Source organism: Melanerpes formicivorus, unplaced genomic scaffold (assembly GCF_026170545.1).
Source record: "Melanerpes formicivorus ecotype bairdi unplaced genomic scaffold, bMelFor1.0.p_v2 SCAF_113, whole genome shotgun sequence".
Lineage (NCBI taxonomy): Eukaryota > Metazoa > Chordata > Aves > Piciformes > Picidae > Melanerpes > Melanerpes formicivorus.
Window position 1 is genome coordinate 1,203,623 of NW_027142465.1, and position 26,508 is coordinate 1,230,130.

The following is a 26,508-nucleotide window of genomic DNA, read 5'->3' on the forward strand; positions in this document are numbered from 1 at the left end:
TACCCCTCCCACTGCACCCCTTTGTGCCCCAAAGTGTCCCTGTCCTGCTCCCTCCTTCCTCTTCATGTCCCAAAGTGTCCCCACTGCATCCCAAAGTGTCCCAGGGTCCCAAACTACCCCCCCACTGCACCCCTTTATGCTCCAAAGTGTCCCTGTCGTGCCCCTTCCATGTCCCAAAGTGCCCCTACTGCATCCCAAAGTGTCCCAAAGAGTCCCAAACTACCTCCCACCGCACCCCTAAGTGCCCCAAAGTGCCCCCATGGTGCTCTCTTCCTTCCCCTCATGTCCCAAAGTCTCCCCACTGCTTCCTAAAGTGTCCCTAAGCGTCCCAAACTACCCCCCCACTGCACCCCTTTGTGCCCCCAAGTGTCCCTGTTGTGCCCCCTCCATGTCCCAAAGTGCCCCCACTGCATCCTAAAGTGGCCCAAAGAGTCCCAAACTATCCCCCTGCACCCCTTTGTGCCCCAAAGTGTCCCCAAGCATCCCAGAGTGCCTCCCTGCACCCCAAAATGTCCTTACTGCACCCCAAAGTGTCCCCATTGCACCCCAAAGTGTCCCCATTGCCTCCCAGAGTGCCTCCCTGCACCCCAAAATGTCCTTACTGCAATCCAAAGTGTCCCCCTTGCATCCCAAAGGGTCCCCAGTGCACCCCAAAGTGTCCCCATTGCATCCCAGAGTGTCCCCATTGCACCCCAAAATGTCCTTACTGCACCCCAAAGTGTCCCCATTGCACCCCAAAGTGTCTCCAAGCATCCCAGAGTACCTCCCTGTGCCCCAGAATGTCCCTACTGCACCCCAAAGTGTCCCCACTGCATCCCAGAGTACCTCCCTGTGCCCCAAAATGTCCCTCCTGCTCCCCAAAGTGTCCCCAGTGCACCCCAAAGTGTCCCCACTGCATCCCAGAGTGTCCCCAGTGCACCCCAAAGGGTCCCCAGTGCACCCCAAAGTGTCCCCACTGCACCCCAAAGTGTCCCCAGTGCACCCCAAAGTGTCCCCACTGCATCCCAGAGTGTCCCCAGTGCACCCCAAAGTGTCCCCATTGCACCCAAAAGGGTCCCCATTGCATCCCAGTGTCCCCAGTGCACCCCAAAGTGTCCCCATTGCATCCCAAAGGGTCCCCAGTGCACCCCAAAGTGTCCCCATTGCACCCAAAAGGGTCCCCATTGCATCCCAGTGTCCCCAGTGCACCCCGAAGTGTCCCCATTGCACCCAAAAGGGTCCCCATTGCATCCCAGTGTCCCCATTGCACCCCAAAGTGTCCCCATTGCATCCCAAAGGGTCCCCAGTGCACCCCAAAGGGTCCCCATTGCATTCCAGTGTCACCAGTGCACCCCAAAGTGTCCCCATTGCACCCAAAAGGGTCCCCATTGCATCCCAGTGTCCCCAGTGCACCCCAAAGTGTCCCCAAGCATCCCAAAGTGCCCTCATTGTGTCCCCAGATGTCCCTGGGCCCCCCCCTTGTGCCTCCTTCCCCCCCCAGCCACCCCCACTGTGTCCCCAGGCAGCCTCCTCTGCCCTGCCCTTGTGGTGTCCCCAGTGTCACCACCGTGTCCCCAGGCAGCCTCCTCACGTCCCTGCCCTGCCCTTTGGTGTCCCCATTATGTCCTGGAGCGGTTCAGTGTCCCACCCTGTGCCCCAAACCATCTCCACCGTGACCCAAAGTGTCCCCAGCCCAGTGGGCTGCCCCTGGCTGGCAGGAGCTCGTGTGGCACCTGCTCATTGCCACCCTACCCCCAGCACCCGCCCTGTCCTCTTCAACATCTTCATCGATGATCTGGATGAAGGGGTAGAGTCAGTCATCAGCAAGTTTGCAGCTGACACCAAGCTGGGAGCAGATGTTGGTCAGTTAGAGGGCAGAAGGGCTCTGCAGAGGGACCTCGACCGACTGGACAGATGGGCAGAGTCCAACAGGATGGCATTCAACAAGTCCAAGTGCCAGGGGCTGCACTTTGGCTACGGCAATCCCATGCAGAGCTACAGGCTGGGGGCAGAGTGGCTGAGAGCTGCCAAACAGAGAGGGACCTGGGGGTGCTGATCGACAGCCACCTGAATATGAGCCAGCAGTGTGCCCAGGTGGCCAAGAGGGCCAATGGCATCCTGGCCTGCATTAGGAATAGTGTGGCCAGCAGGAGCAGGGAGGTCATAGTGCCCCTGTACTCTGCTTTGGTTAGGCTGCACCTTGAGTCCTGTGTCCAGTTCTGGGCTCCTCAGTTTAAGAAGGACACCGAAACACTTGAAGGTGTCCAGAGAAGGGCAACAAGGCTGGGGAGAGGCCTTGAGCACAGCCCTGTGAGGAGAGGCTGAGGGAGCTGGGGTTGTTTAGCCTGGAGGAGGCTCAGGGGTGACCTCATTGCCCTCTACAACTACCTGAAAGGTGGTTGTAGCCAGGAAGGGGTTGGCCTCTTCTCCCAGGCAAGCAGCCCCAGAACAAGAGGACACAGTCTCAAGCTGTGCCAGGGGAGGTTTAGATTTAAAGTGAGGAGGAAGTTCTTCACCGAGCGAGTCGTTCGTCATCGGGATGTGCTGCCCAGGGAGGTGGTGGAGTCATCGACCCTGGAGGCGTTCAAGGGGAGATTGGACATGGCACTTGGTGCCATGGTCTAGTCATGGGGTCTGTGTTGATAGGTTGGACTCGATGATCCTCGAGGTCCTTTCCAACCTAAGCGATACTGTGAGACTGTGATACCCAGGGTTTGGGGCTGCCAGGCGCAGGGGACAGTCACCACAGCAGCCTGCAGCCTCACCCCTCTGGCCATGCCAAGATGCCCTCCTCCTGGTGGGGCACAAAGGGCACATCTTGTCCCTAGAGGTGACCAGGTGGGGGTCATCACCTCCTGCTGTGCCCCCACCCTGGTGCCCCCCGGGGCTGTGCCCATGCCCTGCCAGCACCACCTCCTCCTCACAGCGGAATGTGCTCTTTATTCAGGCACAGGGCACTGGGCACCTGCTGGGAACTGGCTCCAGCCATGGCACAGCCTGGCTTCTCCCTGCCCACTCTGCTGGTGGCACCGTCCCCATGGCCACTGCCCCACTGGACACCTCCATGCTCCAGCCTCTCCTGTCCTCCATCAGCCATCATGATCCATGCTCCATCATCCTCCATCATCCACCATGCTCCATCCTCCATCATTCTGTCCTTCATCCTCCATCCTTCACACTCCATCCTTCACCCTCCATCATCCTCTGTCCTTCACCCTCCATCATCCTTTATCCTTCATCCTCCATCCTTCACCCTCCATCATCCTGTCATTCATCCTCCATCATCCTCCATTCTTCCTCCATCCTTCCTCCTTCATCACCCTCCTTCACCCTCCATCATCCTCTATCCTTCATCCTCCACCCTCCATCCTTCACTCTCCCTCATCCTCTGTCCTTCATCCTCCATCATCCTCCATCCTTCATCCTCCTCCACTCTTCACCCTCCATCATCCTTCATTCTCCATCCTTCATCCTCCATTATCCTCCATCATCCTCCATCCTTCATCATCCTCCATCCTTCATCATCCTCCATCCTTCATCATCCTCCATCCTTCATCCTTCATCATCCTCCATCCTTCATCATCCTTCATCCTTCATCATCCTCCATCCTTCATCACCCTCCATCCTCTTGTCCATCCTGGTGAGATGGGGACTGACCGCAGGGCTCTGCTGTCCCCTCCTGACCGCTGGGGACCCCCTCCAGCTCCACTCACCCTCTGGGGCTCAGCCTCCACAGAGGAGTGGGTGGCAGAGGAGCACGAGGTGCTGCAGGTGCCCCCAGCTGTGCCATCCAGCCCCTGAGCTTCACCCTGAGCCAGCAAGGCCACCGGGCTGCCCTTCATCCAATCCACGACGGCCACCACCCACTGTCCCGGGCGGCACCGGGCCAAGTCCTTCCCCTGAGACGCTGCTCCTTCATGTCCCCAGCGCTGAGCTTGTCCCCACACGTGTCCCCTGGTGGGTGGGGGGGCTTTAGCCATCAGGGAAGATGTAGCTGTAGTGGTTGAGGATGTGCTCCACCACCTGGTTCTGGAAGACCATGTGCATGGCCATGTTGGCCTCCTCGCCGGCCGGGCGCAGCAGCGTGGGGCCGAAGACGATGGCGATGCTCTGCACCGACATGCGGTTCTCCTCCCGGTGCTCCACCACCCTGTGGGGACAGGGAGGGGTCACCTGTGGGGATGGGGCTCCTCTGCTATGGGGACAAGGCTGAGAGAGTTGGGGCTGTGCAGGCTGGAGAGGAGAGGGCTCCCAGGAGACCTCATTGTGGCCTTGCAGTATCCGGAGGGGGCTCCAAGAAAGCTGGGGAGGGACTTGTGAGGGTGTCAGGGAGGGATAGGGCTGGGGGGGATGGAGCAAAACTCAGATTGGCTGTGAGGAAGAAGTTGTTGCCCAGGAGGGTGGTGAGAGCCTGGCACAGGTTGCCCAGGGAGGTGGTAGAAGCCTCCTGCCTGGAGGTGTTTGCAGCCAGGCTGGAGGTGGCTGTGAGCAACCTGCTGTGGTGTGAGGTGTCCCTGCCCATGGCAGGGGGTTGGAGCTGGCTGAGCCTTGAGGTCCCTCCCAGCCCTGATAATTCTGGGATGCTATGGTGTCACCCAGCATGTCCCCACAGGTAGGGCCTGTCCCCTGTCCTGCCACAGAGTTGGGTTTGGGGGGCCCTGAGGTGAGTGTCACCTGCAGAGGTGGCGGAAGAGGACCTTCATGGTGTCGTGGTGCGCGGGCGGCAGGGACCCCACCAGCTCACGGACACACCGGCCCCGGCGGCTCGGCTCCTGCATCTCTGGGGGGGAGGCAACAGATGGTGGCTGCTGGCTGCAGCAGAGGGAGCAGCTATCCTTGTCCCCACCCTCATCACCATCCTCCTCCTCATGACCACCCTATCACTGTCCCCACCCTCATTCCCATCCCTGTTGCTGTCCCATCCATGTCCTCATATCCATCCTTGTCCCCATCCCATCCCAACTCGTCCCCATTCACATCCCCATCCCATCCCAACTCATCCCCATCCCCATTCACATCCCCCTCCCCATCCAATTCCTGTCCCTGTTCCCATCTTTGTCCCCATCCCTATTCCTGTCCCCATCTCATCTCTATCACATCCCCAACCCATTCCCTGTTCCCTTCCCCATCCCATCCCAAAGCAATCATATCCCCAACCCATTCCCTGTTCCCTTCCCCATCCCACCCCATCCCTATCATATCCCCAACCCATTCCCTGTTCCCTTCCCCATCCCATCCCATCCCTATCATATCCCCAACCCATTCCCTGTTCTCTTCCCCATCCCATCCCATCCCATCCCATCCCATCCCATCCCTCTCACACCCCCAACCCATTCCCTGTTCCCTTCCCCATCCCATCCCTATCATATCCCCAACCCATTCCCTGTTCCCTTCCCCATCCCATCCCTATCATATCCCCAACCCATTCCCTGTTCCCTTCCCCATCCCATCCCTATCATATCCCCAACCCATTCCCTGTTCCCTTCCCCATCCCATCCCATCCCTATCATATCCCCAACCCATTCCCTGTTCTCTTCCCCATCCCATCCCATCCCATCCCATCCCATCCCATCCCATCCCATCCCATCCCATCCCATCCCTATCATATCCCCAACCCATTCCTGTTCCCTTCCCCATCCCATCCCATCCCATCCCATCCCATCCCATCCCATCCCATCCCATCCCATCCCTATCATATCCCCAACCCATTCCCTGTTCCCTTCCCCATCCCATCCCATCCCTATCATATCCCCAACCCATTCCCTGTTCTCTTCCCCATCCCATCCCATCCCATCCCATCCCATCCCATCCCATCCCTATCATATCCCCAACCCATTCCCTGTTCCCTTCCCCATCCCATCCCATCCCATCCCATCCCATCCCATCCCATCCCATCCCATCCCTATCATATCCCCAACCCATTCCCTGTTCCCTTCCCCATCCCATCCCATCCCATCCCATCCCATCCCATCCCATCCCATCCCATCCCTCTCACACCCACAACCCATTCCCTGTTCCCTTCCCCATCCCATCCCTATCATATCCCCAACCCATTCCCTGTTCCCTTCCCCATCCCATCCCTCTCACACCCCCAACCCATTCCCTGCTCTCTTCCCCATCCCATCCCATCCCATCCCATCCCATCCCATCCCTATCATATCCCCAACCCATACCCTGTTCTCTTCCCCATCCCATCCCATCCCATCCCTATCATATCCCCAACCCATTCCCTGTTCTCTTCCCCAACCCATCCCATCCCACCCCATCCCATCCCAACTTGTCCCCATTCACATCCCCATCCCATCCCAACTCATCCCCATCCCCATTCACATCCCCCTCCCCATCCAATTCCTGTCCCTGTTCCCATCTTTGTCCCCATCCCTATTTCTGTCCCCATCCCATCCCATCCCTATCACACCCCCAACCCATTCCCTGTTCCCTTCCCCATCCCATCCCAAAGCAATCATATCCCCAACCCATTCCCTGTTCCCTTCCCCATCCCACCCCATCTCTATCATATCCCCAACCCATTCCCTGCTGTCTTCCCCATCCCATCCCATCCCATCCCATCCCATCCCATCCCATCCCATCCCATCCCATCCCATCCCATCCCATCCCATCCCTATCACACCCCCAACCCATTCCCTGTTCCCTTCCCCATCCCATCCCATCCCACCCCATCCCACCCCATCCCACCCCAGCCCACCCCCCGCAGCCCCCGTGCCCAGGGCTCACTGATGGCAGCTATGAAGCTCTCGAAGTGGCTGAAGGGGACCAGGGGCTCTGGCAGCTCCCTGAAGAAGAGCTTCAGTGCCCCGGTCACCACGTGGATGTCCTCCCAGCGCCCGTCATCCAGGTCCAGCTGCTCGTCTGCAGAGCCAGGCCAGCACCTCAGGAGGGTCTCAGAGCCCCAGGGAGGGGCGAGGGTCCCTCTACCACCCTGCCCTCGGGGGGGGTTATGTCCTCTTTGCCCCGCTGCTGTCACCAGAGGTGACCTTACCGTGCTCCACCTTGTAGCGCAGCCTCTGGACAGTGGCCAGGTTGCCGCTGACCCGGTACAGACCATCGATGTCCAGGCCTGGCAGGGGATGGTTGTGGAGATGGGGAGAAAGTCCCTGGCTGACCACAACCCCCCCCCCTCGCCCCCCCCAGCCACCAGCAAGGGTGCTGAAGGCACCCACAGGTCCCCACACGTCCCCTGCAAGGCGGCCCCAGCCGGGTGGCACAGGGTGACAGTGCCTGGCGCGGCTGACAGCAGCCAGCATCAATTCCAGGGGAACCCAACCATCAAATCCAGGCTTTCCTCACAGCTCTCCCCCTGCAGGTGCCCCCCCAGGCTGCCCCTGCCCCCAGGGGTACCTCTCCTCTCCACGGTCTGGATGCACTGGAGGACGAAGCGTGGCACCGTCCCTCGCTCCCTCTCGCACAGCACTGGCAGGGAGCACCCAAAGACCTGATCTGGAAAACCAGAGGGGGCTTCAGCACGGCCAGGGGACAGCCAGGGGACAGCCAGGGGATGCCTGCTGGGGGCTCCACGGCTGGAGGGTCCCATCCCATCCCAATGTGACACTGAGATGGCCAGAGGGGAGGGCACCTGCTCAAGTCTGTCACCGGGAGCCTGGCTGGAGTGCCATGCGGTGCCCCAGCCCTCCGTGCCAGCCCCAGCCTCAGCTGCCCCCAGCGGCCTCCCAGCCTGGGAACAGCTCAGGGGAGCTCAGCACCACCCCCAGGCACTCAGCCTTGATGTAGCCCCATCCTGAACACCCACTCTTGATGCAGCTACTCCCAAGCACTGGCTTGATGTAGCTCCATCCTGGTATCCATCCTTGATGAGGCCTCATCCCGGTACCCATCCTTGATGTGGCCCCATCCCAGCACCCACCTTTGCTGTAGCTCCACCCTGAGCACCCACCCATGATGCAGCCCCAGCTCAGCCTGAGCTCAGCACCCACCCTTGATGCAGCCCCAGCTCAGCACCCACCCTTGATGTATCCTCTCTCCCTGAGGGACTGCAGCGTTGGTCTCCTCTGCAGGAACTTGCGGAGCTTGTTGCGGACTCTGCCCACGTCGCACTCGCTGCTGGCACTGCCCGCTGCCTGCCCGGCCACTGCCACACACAGGGCACACGTCAGGGCCTGGGCTCCTCCTGCTGCCTCCCACCACCACAGGGAGCTGGGGACACCCCGCTGTGGCCTCCCCCCCAGCTGCCTGGTGGATGGTTCTGGCGGTGCCAGCCCGGTGCCCGTCCCTGTGCCCGTCCCTGTGCTTGTCCCGGTGCCCGTCCCTGTGCCCATCCCTGTGCCCATCCCTGTGCTTGTCCCTGTGCCCATCCCGGTGCCTGTCCCTGTGCCCGTCCCTGTGCCCATCCCAGTGCCCGTCCCTGTGCCCATCCCTGTGCCTGTCCCTGTGCCTGTCCCTGTGCCCAGCCTGGTGCCCGTCCCTGTGCCCGTCCCTGTGCCCATCCCAGTGCCCATCCCTGTGCCCATCCCTGTGCCTGTCCCTGTGCCCAGCCTGGTGCCCGTCCCTGTGTCCATCCCTGTGCCCGTCCCTGTGCCTATCCCTGTGCCCATCCCTGTGCCCAGCCCGGTGCCCAGGCCGGTGCCCATCCCTGTGTCCGTCCCTGTGCCTGTCCCTGTGCCCAGCCCGGTGTCCGGGCCGGTGCCTGTCCTGGTGCCTGTCCCTGTGCCCAGCCTGGTGCCCATCCCTGTGCCCGTCCCTGTGCCCATCCCTGTGCCTATCCCTGTGCCTGTCCCTGTGCCCAGCCTGGTGCCCATCCCTGTGCCCGTCCCTGTGCCCATCCCTGTGCCTATCCCTGTGCCCGTTCCTGTGCCCAGCCCGGTGTCCGGGCCGGTGCCTGTCCCGGTGCCTGTCCCTGTGCCCAGCCTGGTGCCCATCCCTGTGCCCGGGCTCACCTGCCCGCTTCTCCTCGCCGCCCCACACCTTCTCCCGGGAGCCAAACTCGGCCCCAGCCTCAGCATCCTCCTCTCCAGGGAGGTCGACAGCCTAGGGAAGGGGCGGAGTGAGAGCCCGTGCCCGCTGCCTGGGTGGCAGGGTGCCCACTCCCGGGCTGGCAGGGCGGGCAGGGCGGGTGCTCACCAGCCTGCTGATGCTGTCGGCGATGGCCTTGTGCCAGGCTGCGATGATCTGCTCCGAGTCGTGCTGGATGAGGAACTCGGAGCCCTCCCTCGTCCTCAGCTGCAGGAGCAGAGGGCAGAGGTCAGGGCAGAGGTCAGGGCAGGGCCTTGGGGGTGCCCGAGGCTGGCCACAAGCAGCTGGCTCTGGGGGCCGGGCTGAGGACGGTGCCCAACTCATCGCACTGCTGGGCTGAGCTGCAGGGAAACCTCCTCCCCGTGCAAGGCCCAGGAGTGAGGACACCGTGGGGATGGTGGCTGGCAGCACACATCCCTCTGCTCCCAGCCTGGCCACAGCCCCCTGTGTGCCCTCCCTGCCCACCCCACCCACCCCTTCCCCTCTGCAGGGATCAAACCACAGAGCCACAGAGCTGCCAGGGCTGGAGGGGAGCTCAAGGCTCAGCCAGTCCCAACCCCCTGCCATGGGCAGGGACACCTCACACCACAGCAGGTTGCTCACAGCCACCTCCAGCCTGGCTGCAAACACCTCCAGGCAGGAGGCTTCCACCACCTCCCTGGGCAACCTGTGCCAGGCTCTCACCACCCTCCTGGGGAACAACTTCTTCCTCACAGCCAATCTCAATCTCCCCACTTCCAGCTTTGCTCCATCCCCCCCAGTCCTGTCACTCCCTGGCACCCTAGAACAGGCAGGTGCTGGCACCACCCCCACCCCCTGGGCCAGGGGTGGAGCCCAGGGTGTGCCAGCTGCCCCTGCCCCTGTGCCCAGCTCACCTCCAGGACGTGCTTCTTGCTGGACTTCTCCCTGCTGGCCCACGCCAGGCTGGCACCGCTCAGCTCCACTGTGTGCTCAGGGGTGGTCAGGCTGCTGGGCTGCCTCTGCAGGGGCAAAGGGACAAGGCTGGCACCGCTGGCACCTGCCCAGAGGGGACAGGGAGCACCGAGGCTGGGGGCTTTCCCCCTCCAGCAAGGCAAGGGTGACGAAAGAGGGACATCCCTGTCCCCTCCCATGGCACTGGCACCTCTCTGTGGGACCAGGGCATGGTGCTGCTGTGGGGCCACCAGCACAGGGACAGCCACTGCCACCTCGTGGGACATCCCCAGCCCTGCCCTGGGACCCCAGAGATCTCCAGCTTCAGGGCCCCTCTGGGTGACAGAGAACCACAGAATTGCATAGGCTGGAAAAGGCCTTGAGGGTCATCAAACCCAACCAGCACCACGGCCCTCAGCACCACATCCCCACAGCCTGGGAACCCCTCCAGGCATGGGGACTCCCCCACTGCCCTGGGCAGTCTGGGCCAGGCCTTGACAACCCTCAAGGTGAAGAAACTGTTCCTCATGGCCAACCTGAACCTCCCCTGGGGCAGCCTGAGGCTGCTTCCTCTTGTCCTGTCACTTGTGAGCAGTGAGAGCCCAACCCCCAGCTCCCTGCAGCCTCCTCTCAGGGAGCTGCAGAGAGCAAGGAGGTCTCCTCTCAGCCTCCTCTGCTCCAGGCTCAACACTCCCAGCTCCCTCAGCTGCCCCTCCTCAGCCCTGCTCTCCAGACCCTTCCCCAGCTTGGTTTCCCTTCCCTGCCCTCTCCCAGCCTCTCAAAGTCCTTCCTGCAGTGAGGAGCCCAGAACTGACCCCAGGATTCCAGCTGTGGCCTCCCCAGTGCCCAGCCCAGGGGCACCATCCCTGCCCTGCCCCTGCTGCCCACAGCATTGCTGCTCCAGCCCAGGCTGCTGGAGGCCTTCTTGGCCCCCTGGGCACTGCTGCCTCAGCTCCAGCTGCTGGCACCCAGCACCCCCAGGGGCTCTTTCCAGCCACTCTGCCCCCAGCCTGGAGCCTTCCTGGGGCTGTTGTGACCCAGCTGCAGCCCCCAGCCCTTGGCTTTGCTGAACCTCATCCCTTTGGCCCTTGCCCATGGCTCCAGCCCCTGCAGAGCCTCCTGACCCTCCCCCAGCCCAACACTCCTGCCCAGCTTGGTGTCATCTGCAAACTCACCGAGGGTGCCCTGATGCCCTGGCCCAGGTGATTGAGGCAGGCATTAAAGGACCCTGAGTGGCTGTCCCCAGGGGGTGGGCAGTCCCCAGGGGGTGGGCAGTCCCCAGGGGGTGGGCAGTCCCCTGGGGCTTTCCCTGCTGCACTGCCTCAACCTCCCTTGCTCTCCCCATGCCCTGGATTTGGAGGACCCCTCCCCCAGCCCCCTTCCAGCCCTCTTCTCCAGGAGGCTGCCCCCAGACAGAGCCCTGCCCCCACTTCCTGGCCGTGGTGCCAGCACTGTGTCCCCCCCGGGGGTGGCTCTGTCCCCTCTTCTTCCCCTGCTGCTGTCACCACAGGATGTTGCAAGACCCATGGCAGCTTCTGCATCTGGGCAGAGGGGGCTGGGTGCTGGGGGGCTGGGTGCTGGAGGGGACTGGGGGGGGCTGGGTGCAAGTGGGTGCTGGGGAGGGTGGTTTCCACATCTTTCCCACTCACCCCAACACCCTGACACTGGCCCAGGTCCTACACAGGAGGTGTGGAGCACACCTGCCTGGGCATGGGCAGCCAGCCCAGCACTGGGCCTGAGTGCTGACCCTGTCCTGTGGGGGCTGACTCCATCCCATGGGTGCTGACCCCATCCCATGGATGCTGACCCCACCCCATGGGTGCTGACCCCATCCCATGGATGCTGAGCCCACCCCATGGGTGCAGGCTCCATCCCATGGGTGCTGACCCCATCCCATGGATGCTGACCCCACCCCATGGGTGCTGACCCCATCCCATGGATGCTGACCCCACCCCATGGGTGCTGACCCCATCCCATGGATGCTGAGCCCACCCCATGGGTGCTGACCCCACCCCATGGGTGCTGACTCCATCCCATGGGTGCTGACTCCATCCCATGGGTGCTGACCCCATCCCATGGATGCTGACCCCACCCCATGGGTGCTGACCCCATCCCATGGATGCTGAGCCCACCCCATGGGTGCTGACCCCACCCCATGGGTGCTGGCTCCATCCCATGGGTGCTGACCCCACCCCATGGGTGCTGACTCCATCCCATGGGTGCTGACCCCACCCCATGGATGCTGACCCCACCCCATGGGTGCTGGCTCCATCCCATGGGTGCTGACCCCACCCCATGGATGCTGACCCCACCCCATGGGTGCTGACTCCATCCCATGGGTGCTGACCCCACCCCATGGGTGCTGACCCCACCCCATGGGTGCTGACTCCATCCCATGGGTGCTGACCCCAGCCCATGGGTGCTGACCCCAGCCTATGGATGCTGACCCCCACCCCATGGGTGCTGACCCCACCCCATGGATGCTGACTCCATCCCATGGGTGCTGACCCCACCCCATGGGTGCTGACCCCAGCCTATGGATGCTGACCCCACCCCACGGGTGCTGACCCCACCCCATGGGTGCTGACCCCACCCCATGGGTGCTGACTCCATCCCATGGGTGCTGACCCCACCCCATGGGTGCTGACTCCATCCCATGGGTGCTGACCCCACCCCATGGGTGCTGACCCCAGCCTATGGATGCTGACCCCACCCCATGGGTGCTGACCCCATCCCATGGGTGCTGACCCCAGCCCATGGGTGCTGACTCCATCCCATGGGTGCTGGACCCATCCCACAAGTGCTGACCCCACCCCATGGGTGCTGACCCCAGCCTATGGATGCTGACCCCATCCCACAGGTGCTGCCCCCACCCCAGGGGCGCTGCCCCCAGCCCATGGGTGCTGACCCCAGCCCATGGGTGCTGACCCCACCCCAGGGGCGCTGCCCCCAGCCCAGGGTGCTGCCCGCCCGTGGGGGCTCTCACCAAGGCAGCAGCTGCTGAGTGCTTGGAGTCCTTGAAGAAGGTCAGGATCCTGCCCTCCAGCACGGTCCAGGAGGAGCTCCAGTTCTTGCTGGGGAGCAGAGGGGGGTCACACAGGGGGACAGCACTGCCCCTGTGCCTTCTGTGCCCCCGGGGCTGCCCTCTGCGGCTGGGGGGGGGCAGCAGGCTGTGCTTACCGGAGCCTCTTCCCCCTGTCCATGGTCCTGGTGCGGTTCAGCACCCCTGCCTTCTCCAGGCTCCTCAGCTGCGGGGCAAGGCGTGGGGAGGGGGGGGCTGAGCTCTGCCCCCTGCCCTCCCTGCTGTCGGGGTGGGGGGAGCTGCCCTGCCCCAGGGTGGTGCTCACCTTCTCCTCCTTGAGCCCCGGGGCTGGCGGCACGGGGCTGTGCCAGGCCCAGAGGCCGCTGTCCTGGCTGGAGCCGCTGCTGGCCCGCTCCTGGCGGCCCCCTGCTGGCACCTGGGCAGGGGCAGCGGCAGTGGGTGATGCCCGAGGTGCCCCTGCCCGCTGGGGGCTGGGCTTTGCACCCTCTGTACCCCACAGCCCCTGCCTGCTGCTGCTGGGGGGCTGTGAGGATGCTCCTGTACCAGGCAGACATCCCTGTCCCCACCTTGGTCCCTGTCCATACTGCTGTCCCTGTCCCTGTCATCATCTCCAGCATGGCTCCCATCCTTCTCCATCTCCCTTCCCTATCTCTGTCTCCATCTCTATCTGTCCCTATCTCTATCTCTGTCTCTACCTATCCCTTCCATCTCCATCTCCTGTCTCATCCACATCCCCATCCTGGCCCCATCTCCCTCCCTGTCCCTCTTCCTAGCCCTGTCCCCATCTTTATCTCCATCTCCATCCCCATCTCCATTTCCATCTCCACCTCCACCTCCATCATCTCCATCTCCACCTTCACCTCCATCTCCACCTCCATCATCTCCATCTCCACCTCCATCACCTCCATCTCCACCTTCATCACCATCCTCATCTCCATCACTGTTCTTATCCCTTTCCCCATCCTCCTTCCCAACCCCCTCCCCATCCACATCCCCATCCTGTCCCCATCTCCCTCTCTGGCCCTCTTCCTAGCCCTGTCCCCATCTTTATATCCATCTTCATCTCCATCTCCACCTTCATCTCCATCCCCATCCTCATCTCCATCACCATTCTTATCCCTTTCCCCACCCTCCTCCCCACCCCCCTCCCCGTCCCATCCCCACCCTGTCCCCATACCGTGTCAGAGGTGAAGTGCTCAGGGTAGAACACAGCTCCCTCGGGGTGGCTGTGCCTGTACCAGCCCTGGGGGGAGCCCAGCTCCTCGGGGTGCCTCGGGGACAGAGAGAGAGTGGCCCCATGATCATAGGAGCCCATGGGGGAGTAGTCCTCAGGGTAAGCCTCCAGCTCATCTGGAGACAGGTTGGGGTAGTCTGCTTCTGGAGTTGGTGGCTGGAGAGAAGAGTCAGGTCAAGACCTTGTGTCCCACCAAGAGCAGCCACATGCTGGAGCCATGGCCAGCCCAGCTGGGGGCTGCTCCAGCTCCATCATCTCCACCTCTATCCCCACCACTGTCTCCATCTCTGTCTCTGTCCTCATCTCCATCCTTATCCTCATCTCTCGCATCTCTCTCTCTGTCTCCATCTCCAAGCCCATCCTCATCCCAATCTCCATCCCTATCTCCATCTTTGCCTCCCTTTCTACCTCTATCCTCATCTCCATCTCTATCCTCATTCCCATTCCTGTCTCCACCCCTGCCTCAGCTCTGTTTCCATCTTTGTCTCCATCTCATCTCATCTCATCTCATCTCATCTCATCTCATCTCATCTCATCTCATCTCCATCTCCACCTCCATCATCTCCATCTCCACCTTTGTCTCCATCTCCATCACTGTTCTTATCCTTTTCCCCATCTCTGTCTCCATCTCTATCTGTCCCTATCTCTATCTCTATCTCTATCTCTATCTCTATCTCTATCTCTATCTCTATCTCTATCTATCTCTTTATATCTCTATCTCTTTCTACCTCTATCTCTACCTCTATATCTCTACCTCTACCTCTATCTCTATCTCTATCTCTATCTCTCTATCTCTGTCTCTACCTCTGTCTCTATCTCTATCTCTACCTCTACCTCTACCTCTATCCCTATCTCTACCTCTACCTCCATCTCTATCTCTACCTCTATCCCTATCTCTACCTCTACCTCTACCTCTACCTCTACCTCTACCTCTACCTCTACCTCTACCTCTACCTCTACCTCTACCTCTACCTCTACCTCTACCTCTACCTCTACTTCTGCTCTATATCTCTCTACCTCTACCTCTACCTCTATCTCTACCCCTGTCTTTATCTCTATCTCTATATCTTTACCTCCATCCCCATCCCCATCCCATCCCCACCTCCACCTCCACCTCCATCCCCATCCTCCTCCCCCTCTCCACCTCCACCTCCATCCCCATCCCCATCCCCCTCTCCCTCTCCACCTCCATCCCCATCGCCATCCCCATCCCCATCCCCCTCCCCCTCTCCCTCTCCACCTCCATCCCCATCCCCATCCCCCTCTCCCTCTCCCTCTCCCTCTCCACCTCCATCCCCATCCCCATCCCCATCCCCATCCCCATCCCCATCCCCATCCCCATCCCCATCCCCCTCTCCCTCTCCACCTCCATCCCCATCCCCATCCCCATCCCCATCCCCATCCCCATCCCCACCTCCCCCTCCATCCCCCTCCCCCTCCCTATCTCCACCCCCCCCCCCCCACCCGTCCCCTCTGTGTTCTCACCCTGTGCTCCCCGGCCGCCTCTGGCGCCCCCCCGGGGTGCATGTCCCTGGTGCTGGTGGCGCTGGGGGGGTCCCAGGAGCTCTCCCCTGTCAGGGGGTTGTAGAAGAAGGGCTGCCCACTGCCTTCGTCCACGTACAGGTCCCAGTCGGGGAGCTGGGGGCTGGGGGCGGGCGAGGAGGCGGCCGAGGGGGGAGGGCTCCCTCCGTCCTCTGCCGGCCCAAAGGGGCAGTCCCAGGTGGTCTCTCCTGTCCCTGGGTTGTAGTAGAAGAGGAGCCCACTCTCCGCGTCCCGGTGGGTCTCCCACTCTGCCGCCCCGGCGCCGGCTTCCTGCGGGGCCGAGCCGCTGGAGGCAGCGGCAGAGGCAGCAGCAGCTTCTTCCTGCAGCTCCTGCAGGTTGAGGTAGATTGGTGCTGGGGGCTCCTCTGGCTCCTGCCCTGCCTGGGGGGACACGAGAGGCTCACCGGGTGCTGGTCAGCGAGCCCCGGGGCAGGGCTGCTGCTGCTGCTGGTCCTGGCACGGCCCCTTCGGGCTGCCCAGGCTGGTGCGTGGGTGAGGGGCCGCAGCCTGCCCTGCCCTGGCATCCTCTCTCCTGCCCGGGTGCCCAGCGGGCACCTGAGACAGCCTCTCGCGTGGGAGAGGAGCTGCAAGGGGGTGCAGGTGGCCAGGGGGTGGAGGAGGGCACCCACAGCACCCACAGCACCCATGCTGGGGCAGGGAGCACCCAGCTGGCAGAGGGGGTGGGAGGCTGGCCTGGGCACACGGAGAGAGGTTGGGCTTGGGGCATCATGGCCCTGGGGTCAGCACCCAAGGCACCAGCACCCAGGTCACCTGCAGCCAGGGCACCAGCACCCAGCACCTGTACCCACATGACCTGCACTCCCACCAGCAGCACCCACAGGCCTGGCAGCAGCACCCACAGACCTGGCATCAGCACCCACAGCATCGCCATCAGCACCCACAGACCTGGCATCAGCACCCACAGCATTGCCAGCAGCACCCACAGCACTGCCATCAGTACCCACAGCACTGGCAGCAGCACCCACAGACCTGGCATCAGCACCCACAGCATCGCCATCAGCACCCACAGACCTGGCATCAGCACCCACAGACCTGGCATCAGCACCCACAGCATTGCCAGCAGCACCCACAGCACTGCCATCAGTACCCACAGCACTGGCATCAGCACCCACAGGCCTGGCATCAGCACCCACAGCATTGCCAGCAGCACCCACAGCACTGCCATCAGTACCCACAGCACTGGCATCAGCACCCACAGGCCTGGCAGCAGCACCCACAGCATCGCCATCAGCACCCACAGGCCTGGCAGCAGCACCCACAGCATTGCCATCAGCACCCAGCCCATCAGCACCCAGCCCATCAGCACCCAGCCCACCAGCACCCAGCCCATCAGCAGCACCCAGCCCACCAGCACCCAGCCCACCAGCACCCAGCCCATCAGCACCCAGCCCACCAGCAGCACCCAGCCCACCAGCACCCAGCCCACCAGCACCCAGCCCATCAGCACCCAGCCCACCAGCAGCACCCAGCCCACCAGCACCCAGCCCATCAGCACCCAGCCCACCAGCACCCAGCCCACCAGCACCCAAATCATCAGCACCCAGCCCACCAGCACCCAGCCCACCAGCACCCAGTCCATCAGCACCCAGCCCACCAGCACCCAGCTCATCAGCACCCAGCCCCTCAGCACCCAGCCCATCAGCACCCAGCCCACCACCAGCACCCAGTCCATCAGCACCCAGCCCACCAGCACCCAGCTCATCAGCACCCAGCCCATCAGCACCCAGCCCACCACCAGCACCCAGCCCATCAGCACCCAGCTCATCAGCACCCAGCCCAGCAGCACCCAGCCCACCACCAGCACCCATCCCACCACCAGCACCCAGCCCATCAGCACCCAGCCCACCACCAGCACCCAGCCCATCAGCACCCAGCTCATCAGCACCCAGCCCAGCAGCACCCAGCCCACCACCAGCACCCATCCCACCACCAGCACCCAGCCCATCAGCACCCAGCCCACCAGCACCCAGCCCACCACCAGCACCCAGCCCATCAGCACCCAGCCCATCAGCACCCAGCCCACCACCAGCACCCAGCCCATCAGCACCCAGCCCACCAGCACCCAGCCCACCACCAGCACCCAGCCCACCACCAGCACCCATCCCACCAGCACCCAGCCCAGCAGCACCCAGCCCAGCAGCACCCAGCCCACCACCAGCACCCAGCCCACCAGCACCCATCCCACCATCAGCACCCAGCCCACCAGCACCCAGCCCACCACCAGCACCCAGCCCACCAGCACCCAGCCCACCACCAGCACCCAGCCCACCAGCACCCAGCCCATCAGCACCCAGCCCACCAGCACCCAGCCCATCAGCACCCAGCCCACCAGCACCCAGCCCACCAGCAGCACCCAGCCCATCAGCACCCAGCCCACCAGCACCCAGCCCACCAGCACCCAGCCCATCAGCACCCAGCCCACCAGCACCCAGCCCACCACCACCCAGCCCACCATCAGCACCCAGCCCATCAGCACCCATCCCACCATCAGCACCCAGCCCACCAGCACCCAGCCCACCACCAGCACCCAGCCCACCAGCACCCAGTCCATCAGCACCCAGCCCACCACCAGCACCCAGCCCACCAGCACCCAGTCCATCAGCACCCAGCCCACCAGCAGCACCCAGCCCACCAGCACCCAGCCCACCAGCACCCAGCCCATCAGCACCCAGCCCACCAGCAGCACCCAGCCCACCACCAGCACCCAGCCCATCAGCACCCAGCCCACCAGCACCCAGCCCACCAGCACCCAGCCCACCATCAGCACCCAGCCCATCAGCACCCATCCCACCATCAGCACCCAGCCCACCAGCACCCAGCCCACCACCAGCACCCAGCCCACCAGCACCCAGCACACCACCAGCACCCAGCCCATCAGCACCCAGCCCACCAGCAGCACCCAGCCCATCAGCACCCAGCCCACCAGCACCCAGCCCACCAGCACCCAGCCCACCACCAGCACCCAGCCCATCAGCACCCAGCCCACCAGCACCCATCCCACCATCAGCACCCAGCCCATCAGCACCCAGCCCACCAGCACCCAGCCCATCAGCACCCAGCCCACCAGCACCCAGCCCACCACCAGCACCCAGCCCACCAGCACCCAGCCCACCAGCACCCAGGCCATCAGCACCCAGCCCACCAGCACCCAGCCCATCAGCACCCAGCCCACCAGCACCCAGCCCACCACCAGCACCCAGCCCACCAGCACCCAGCCCCTCAGCACCCACCCACCAGCACCCAGCCCAGCACCAGCACCCAGCCCATCAGCACCCAGCCCAGCACCAGCACCCAGCCCATCAGCACCCAGCCCACCAGCACCCAGCACACCACCAGCACCCAGCCCATCAGCACCCAGCCCACCAGCACCCAGCCCACCACCAGCACCCAGCCCACCATCAGCACCCAGCCCACCAGCACCCAGCACACCACCAGCACCCAGCCCATCAGCACCCAGCCCACCAGCACCCAGCCCACCAGCACCCAGCACACCACCAGCACCCAGCCCATCAGCACCCAGCCCACCAGCACCCAGCCCACCAGCACCCAGCACACCACCAGCACCCAGCCCATCAGCACCCAGCCCACCAGCACCCAGCCCATCAGCACCCAGCCCACCAGCACCCAGCCCACCACCAGCACCCAGCCCACCATCAGCACCCAGCCCATCAGCACCCAGCCCACCAGCACCCAGCCCATCAGCACCCAGCCCACCAGCACCCAGCCCACCACCAGCACCCAGCCCACCATCAGCACCCAGCCCACCAGCACCCAGCACACCACCAGCACCCAGCCCATCAGCACCCAGCCCACCAGCACCCAGCCCACCAGCACCCAGCACACCACCAGCACCCAGCCCATCAGCACCCAGCCCACCAGCACCCAGCCCACCAGCACCCAGCACACCACCAGCACCCAGCCCAGCAGCACCCAGCCCACCAGCACCCAGCCCACCAGCACCCAGCACACCACCAGCACCCAGCCCACCATCAGCACCCAGCCCACCAGCACCCAGCCCATCAGCACCCATCCCACCAGCACCCAGCCCATCAGCACCCAGCCCACCAGCACCCAGCCCCCCAGCAGCCCCCTCGGTGCCAGCCTGCACAGCGCCCCCTGTGCCCTGCCCCCCATCTGCTGCCCCCAGCCCCATTGCCACAGCCCAAAGGGAAGCTCTGAGCACCCCGGGGGCTGCCTCCTGCCTGCCCCCCGCCGTCAGGGGCTGCCGTGGGGGGGGACTCAACACATCCCCTGGGGCTGGCTGAGCAGGGGCTGGGTGGCTGCCGGCGGGGAGTGCCCTCCTGGCACCCTTTGAGCTCCCTCCCCAGCTTTACAGCCTTCAGCCTCCCTCCAGCAGCCCGGGGGACAAAGGTCCCCCCTGCCCTTCCTGCCGCCACGGGGAGGGGGAGAGCAGAGAGCCGCGGCTGAGGTGTCCCTGGGGTCACCCCGGGGAGGGGGGCAGCAGGCTGAGGGGCCCCAGGGACACCCCAGGGAGGGGGGCAGCAGGCTGAGGTGTCCCTGGGGTCACCCCGGGGAGGGGGGCAGCAGGCTGAGGTGTCCCTGGGGTCACCCCGGGGAGGGGGGCAGCAGGCTGAGGTGTCCCTGGGACACCCCGGGGAGGGGGGCAGCAGGCTGAGGTGTCCCTGGGGTCACCCCGGGGAGGGGGGCAGCAGGCTGAGGTGTCCCTGGGGTCACCCCGGGGAGGGGGGCAGCAGGCTGAGGTGTCCCTGGGGTCACCCCGGGGAGGGGGGCAGCAGGCTGAGGTGTCCCTGGGGTCACCCCGGGGAGGGGGGCAGCAGGCTGAGGTGTCCCTGGGGTCACCCCGGGGAGGGGGGCAGCAGGCTGAGGTGTCTCTGGGGTCACCCCGGGGAGGGGGGCAGCAGGCTGAGGTGTCCCTGGGACACCCCGGGGAGGGGGGCAGCAGGCTGAGGTGTCCCTGGGGTCACCCCGGGGAGGGGGGGCAGCAGGCTGAGGTGTCCCTGAGACACCCCGGGGAGGGGGCAGCAGGCTGAGGTGTCCCTGGGGTCACCCCGGGGAGGGGGGCAGCAGGCTGAGGTGTCCCTGGGACACCCAGGGGAGGGGGGCAGCAGGCTGAGGTGTCCCTGGGGTCACCCCGGGGAGGGGGCAGCAGGCTGAGGTGTCCCTGGGGTCACCCCGGGGAGGGGGCAGCAGGCTGAGGTGTCCCTGGGGACACCCCGGGGAGGGGGGCAGCAGGCTGAGGGGCCCCAGGGACACTCTGTCACCTGCCCCCCCCCCCCCCGCTGCCACCTTACCACCCCCCTGCCAGGGAGAGCAGGGCCAGAAACACTGCTCAAGAGGTCACCTTCATCTCGGGGACGAGGGACAGGGGGTGACAACAGCGAGCCCCCAGCACAGCGCCCCCCCCGCCCCTCCCCCCCCCCCCGGGATGCATCCCCGGAGCTTCCTCTGCCCTGGGGGGGGCTGGGAGCCCCTCACTGCCTTGGGAAGTGCCCGGTGCCACCTCCAGAGGGGAGGGGGCTTGGAGGGAGAAGGTAACCCCCCCCCCCCCAGTACCTTCCCCTCCCCCCCGCGCCTGGGGGCACCCAGGGGTGCTGCCTACCTTCCCCAGGCGCAGCAGCCGCGACACCCTGCTGCGGGAGCGCCGCAGCGCGCCCGAGACGCGCTCCCCCATGGCGGGGGGCACCGGGGGGCTCCGCTCGGGCCGACGGGGCCCTGTGCCCGGCACCCAGGGCAGGGGGCACCCGGGGGGGGGGCACCCAGAGGCTCCAGCAGGGCAGACAGTGCCCTGCCCTGGGCCCCGCCGAGCTTCCTGCCGGGGTTTGGGGAGCGGAAGAGCCTCCAGGGAGGGCGGAATCGGCTGCGCCTGGGGGGTGGCACCCCGGCACCCACCCCGGCACCCACCCTGGCACCCTGGCACCCAGGCACCCACCCTGGCACCCACCCTGGCACCCCAGCACCCACCCCGGCACCCACCCCAGCACCCACCCCGGCACCCACCCCGGCACCCACCCTGGCACCCGCCCTGGCACCCACCCTGGCACCCACCCCAGCACCCACCCCGGCACCCACCCCAGCACCCACCCCGGCACCCACCCCAGCACCTACCCTGGCACCCCAGCACCCACCTCAGCATCTACCCCAGCACCCACCCTGGCACCTTGGCACCCACCCCATCACCCACACTGGCACCTTGTCACCCACACTGTCACCCCAGCACCCACCCTGGCACCTTGGCACCCACCCCATCACCCACCCTGGCACCCCATCACCCACCCCATCACCCACCCCAGCACCCACCCTGGCACCTCATCACCCACCCCATCACCCACACTGGCACCTTGGCACCCACACTGTCACCCCAGCACCCACCCTGGCACCTTGGCACCCACCCCATCACCCACCCTGGCACCCCATCACCCACCCCATCACCCACCCCAGCACCCACCCTGGCACCTCATCACCCACCCCATCACCCACACTGGCACCTTGTCACCCACACTGTCACCCCAGCACCCACCCTGGCACCTTGGCACCCACCCCATCACCCACCCTGGCACCCCATCACCCACCCCATCACCCACCCCAGCACCCACCCTGGCACCTCATCACCCACCCCATCACCCACACTGTCACCTTGGCACCCACACTGTCACCCCAGCACCCACCCTGGCACCTTGGCACCCACCCCAGCTCAAGCCACAAAGCAGGGCTGGCAGCAGCATGGTGCTGTGCCCTGGGTGCAGCAGGAGCTAGCTGGGACTCTGCCCCCAGACTCAGGCTGCTCCCCCAGCAGCGGGGGGGGGCTGAGTACCCCCAGCACTGTGCCCCCCCAGCAGCCAGGGTGCTGCACCAACACCGCGGCCAGGATGAGGCCCCTGCAGCTCTGCCTCTGCTGCCACTGGTTGGGTTTGGGGCTGGTTGGGGCTGGGAGTGGTTCAGTTTGGTGCTGGTTGGGTTTGGGGCTGTTGGGGTTTGAGGTTGATAAGGTTTGGGGTTGGTTTGGGGCTGGTCTGGTTGGGTCTGGTGCTGGTTGGGTTTGGAGCTAGTTGGGTTTGGTGCTGGTTGGGTTTAGGGCTCTGTGTTTGGTGCTGGTTAGGTTTAGGGCAGTTAGGGTTTGGTTTGGGTCTGGTTGGGTTTAGGGCTGGTTGGGTTTGGTGCTGGTTAGGTTTGAGGCTGATAAGGTTTGGGGCTGGTTTGGTTTGGGGTTGGTTTGGTGCTGGTGGGGTTTGGGGCTGGTTGGGTTTGAGTCTGGGTTTGGTGTTAGTTGGGTTTGGGGCTGGTTGGGTTTGAGTCTGGGTTTGGTGTTAGTTGGGTTTGGGGCTGGTTGGGTTTGAGTCTGGGTTTGGTGTTAGTTGGGTTTGGGGCTGGTTGGGTTTGGGGCTGGTTTGGGGCTGGTTTGGTTTGGGGCTGGTTTGGTTTGGGGCTAGCTGGGGCTGGTAAGGTTTGGGGCTGGTTGGGTTTGGGCAGGGGAAGGGTGAAGCTCTGGGGCTGGGGACCACACTGAGACTTCCTGGGGGGTGGGGTCAGAGGCTTTGGGTGTCCAAAGAGCACAGCCAAGGTCCCAGGGTCACCATGTCCCCACCCCCCCATCCCCTTTCTCCTAGCAAAACACCCCCTGGGGGGCACCACCCCTCGAGCTCCCCTGGCAGCAGGGTTGCCAGGGCTGGGTGTGCTGTGGGCACCTAGGGTTACCCCAAAGGGAGGTGCTGGGGTGGGGAGGGGACAAGGAGCGGGGACCCCCCCTCTGCTGTCACCATCTCACCCCTCTGTGCCCCACCCCCTGCGCTGGCGGCAGTCAAGCAGCCAGGGGACAACCCCCACCCTTGGGTGCCCCCCACGAGAGGGGTGCAGCGAGCAGCCCTGGGGGGAGGCTGGGAAGGGGCCCTTGCTACTTACTGGTGCGGGGTGAGCCTGGGGTTCGGGGGGCAGGGGGGTGCCCACCGCTGCCGGGGTGCACCCAGCACCCACCTTCGGCCCCGGGTGCCGTGCCCAGGTGACACCCGCCCCGGGGAGGAGCTGCTCCGCTTCCCTGTTAACCCTTTCTGCCTCCACTCACCCTGCAGCTCGGCTGGCACTGGGTGCAGGACCCCCTCAAACAGCCCTGGGTGGCACCGACCCCCCCCCCCAGACCGTGGGCATCGCTGGGGTCTGCACCCTGCTGGGAAGCTTCCGTGGAGGGGGCAGAGGTGGGGGCTGGGAGCACACGGGGAAGCCCTCGGGGATGGGGAAACTGAGGTAGGGTGCAGGGAAGCTGAACAAGGAAGGTGCTCAGGGTGGGCACATGGGGTGGGGGTCACGGGGTGGGGGTCACTCATCCACCCCTCACCACCCCCCCCCCAGGTGGTAATTGCTGGTATGGGGGTGGGGGTGCCCCACAGGTTTGCCCCATGGGGTCGGCTTGAGGGGGAACACGGAGGTCCTGGTGGTGGCAGCAGTGCCAGGGGGTGCCTGGGCACCACCTCACCCTGGACTGGGGACCACAGGGTAGTACCAGGGTGAGCACAGGGCACTGAATGTGCCAGGGGACGCAGCCCTGCCCCCTGCTCCCTCCCCCAGCGCCCCCCCGCTCCGCGGCGCTGCCTTTCGGGACAGCAGGGGGGATGGCATCGTACCTGAGCCACATGGCCGGACCCCGGCCACCTCCTGCCCGCCTCCCTGTCCTGCCCAGGCGCGTAGAGAGTCTCGGAGCGGCTCTTGCCCAGCGGGCGAGCGTGTCCTGGGGGGTCCCCACACACCCCCGTGGTGGTGGCACCCTGCGGTGCCGCTGTCGCCCCTGCCAGGTCATCCAGGGAGTGTGAGGGTCGCACGGGCTCGGCGGGGTGGGGGCTCAGTCCGGGGGGGACCCGAAAAGAGCTGAGTGCTGGTGGCGAGTCCCTAGTGGGCGCCGAGTCCCTCGTGGGCACCAAGTCCTTCCTGGGCACCGAGTCCCTTCTGAGCACCGAGTCCCCTCTGGGCACGGAGTCCTTCCTGGGCATTGAGTCCCTTCTGAGCACCGAGTCCCCTCTGGGCACAGAGTCCTTCCTGGGCACCGAGTCCCTTCTGAGCACCGAGTCCCCTCTGGGCACGGAGTCCTTCCTGGGCATTGAGTCCCTTCTGAGCGCAGAGTCTCCTCTGGGCACCGAATCCCCTCTGGGCACGGAGTCCTTCCTGGGTACCGAGTCCTTCCTGGGCACTGAGTCCCGTCTGAGCACCGACTCCCCTCTGGGCACCGAGTCCCTCCTGGGCACCGAGTCCCCCCTGGGCACCGCGCATCCCCCGGCCGGCTCCTTGCCCTCGGCGGCACCGATGAAGCGATACTCGTAGGCCGGCGGCTGCTGGGGGGTGAGCGGTGCCGGCTCCGTCCCAGCCTGTGCCAGCGGCGGGGGGTCCAGCGCGGCCGGGGTGGCGATGGGGGGCAGCTCCTTGACGTACTGGGCAGGGATGTAGAAGGGGCGAGTGTCGCCGCTCCTCTTGACGTGCCACCAGTGGTGGTTGGTTCTCTTCAGCAGCACGTAGCGCTCGTTGGGCTTGATGGAGACCAAGGTGCCGTCCTTGGCTCGGTACTCGAAGCCGTACTCCACCAGCACCAACGCCTCCTCCGCCGGCACCGCCGCCTCCATGGCTGCCTGGCACCGCTGCCTGCAGGAGATGGGGTGGGCAAGGGGCTGAGGGCACCTCCCAACCCCCCACCCCCTCCACTGCGGGGTGAGCGGAGCCCCTGGGGGAGGTGAATTCGGGGATCTCCGTCGAGCTCCAGCCCCATGCGGAGGTTCCTTGCACCGCCCAAACCCGCCTGAAACAGCCCCGGGGGCCCCGCCGCGGTCCCGGGACCCCAGAATCCCAGGCTGGAGGGGGTCGGAAGGGACCCCTGGCGATCACCCAGTCCGACCCCGCTGCCAGAGCAGGATCCCCCGGGGCAGGCCACGCAGGAAGGCGTCCGGGCGGGCTGGGACAGTCTCTAGGTGAGTCTCCAGGTCTCCGTCCTCGCCGCGCTGGCCTCAAGCCCCCCGAGCACGCAAGCCCCGAGGCCCGGAGCCGCCGAGCCCCCTCCCCGAGCTCACCTGCCGGCGGTGTTGGGGCGCGGCGGGGGCCGCGGGGCGCTCGGCGGCGGCCCCGCTCCTGCCCGCCCTGGGCTGGTCCCGACTCGCCCCTGGTTTCCTGCCGACGCCTCGCCGAGACACGGGGCCGGGCTGCTGCTGCTGCTGGTGCTGGGTGCCCGGGCCCCTGGCTGCGGCACCGGGGCGCTGGTGGGGGGGGGGGGGGGCCCGGCCGCTTCCCTCCCCTGGGCTGGGAGGGAAGGGACGACGGCGGAGCGGACCTGCTGCCGCCCGGCCGAGGAAACGGCTCCTCGGGAGGTTCCTGCCGCAGGAAGGGCCCTGCCCCGCCGCTGAGCCGGGATCTGCCGCCGCTGCCGGATCCGGCACGGCCTCCCCAGGCAGGGGGATGGGATCCCCATTAGGGGGTTCCCACGGGAGTTGTCTTGACATGGATTTTGCCGTGTCCCCCCTGCCCCGGGAGTTCTGCTGTGGTCCCTGTGGTGGTGGGGGCAGCCCAAACACTCCCAGCACAGGAGTGGGGAAAGGAGCAACTGGAGATACCGACTGGAGATACCAACTGGAGATACCGACTGGAGATACCAACTGGAGATAACCAGCGGTGTGGAGGAGCAGATGGAAGGAAAACAGGGGCCGGGAAAATGGGGAAGGGTCCTCCAACCACCCTGCAATTCCCCAAAGGATGGAAGATGGGCAGGGGATGGAGGATGGCCAGGAGGGTGAAGGACAGGCAGGGAGGACAGAGAATGAGTAGGGATGGACGGGCAGGAAGA

The 26,508-nt window shown here is 65.1% G+C and overlaps 2 protein-coding genes across 3 annotated transcripts in view; both read right to left on the bottom strand.

Annotated features, from left to right (window-relative positions):
- LOC137455975 (basic salivary proline-rich protein 2-like) overlaps nt 1-3,821 on the bottom strand; it is an 8,660-nt gene extending 4,839 nt beyond the window's left edge. Inside the window, exon 1 of the mRNA XM_068167177.1 lies at nt 3,693-3,821. Coding sequence (XP_068023278.1) covers nt 3,693-3,821 — 129 coding nt within the window. The remainder of the gene's footprint in view (nt 1-3,692) is intronic.
- ARHGAP27 (Rho GTPase activating protein 27) lies at nt 2,900-25,880 on the bottom strand. 2 transcript variants are annotated; one of them, XM_068167182.1, is made up of 16 exons: nt 25,742-25,880; nt 24,314-25,319; nt 15,642-16,079; nt 14,100-14,312; nt 13,227-13,337; nt 13,060-13,127; nt 12,866-12,953; nt 9,843-9,947; nt 9,076-9,174; nt 8,892-8,982; nt 7,961-8,086; nt 7,339-7,437; nt 6,980-7,057; nt 6,715-6,849; nt 4,654-4,759; nt 2,900-4,129 (listed from the first exon to the last, which is right to left on the bottom strand). In XM_068167182.1, exons 2-16 carry the CDS (start codon nt 25,298-25,300, stop codon nt 3,952-3,954), a joined length of 2,922 nt encoding a protein of 973 aa, XP_068023283.1. In that variant the 5' UTR covers nt 25,301-25,319; nt 25,742-25,880; the 3' UTR covers nt 2,900-3,951. The 2 variants fall into 2 exon arrangements, with proteins under 2 accessions (XP_068023283.1, XP_068023284.1); XM_068167183.1 differs by lacking the exons at nt 24,314-25,319; nt 25,742-25,880 and adding an exon at nt 21,301-21,553.
- Between the last annotated feature and the right edge of the window lie 628 nt (nt 25,881-26,508).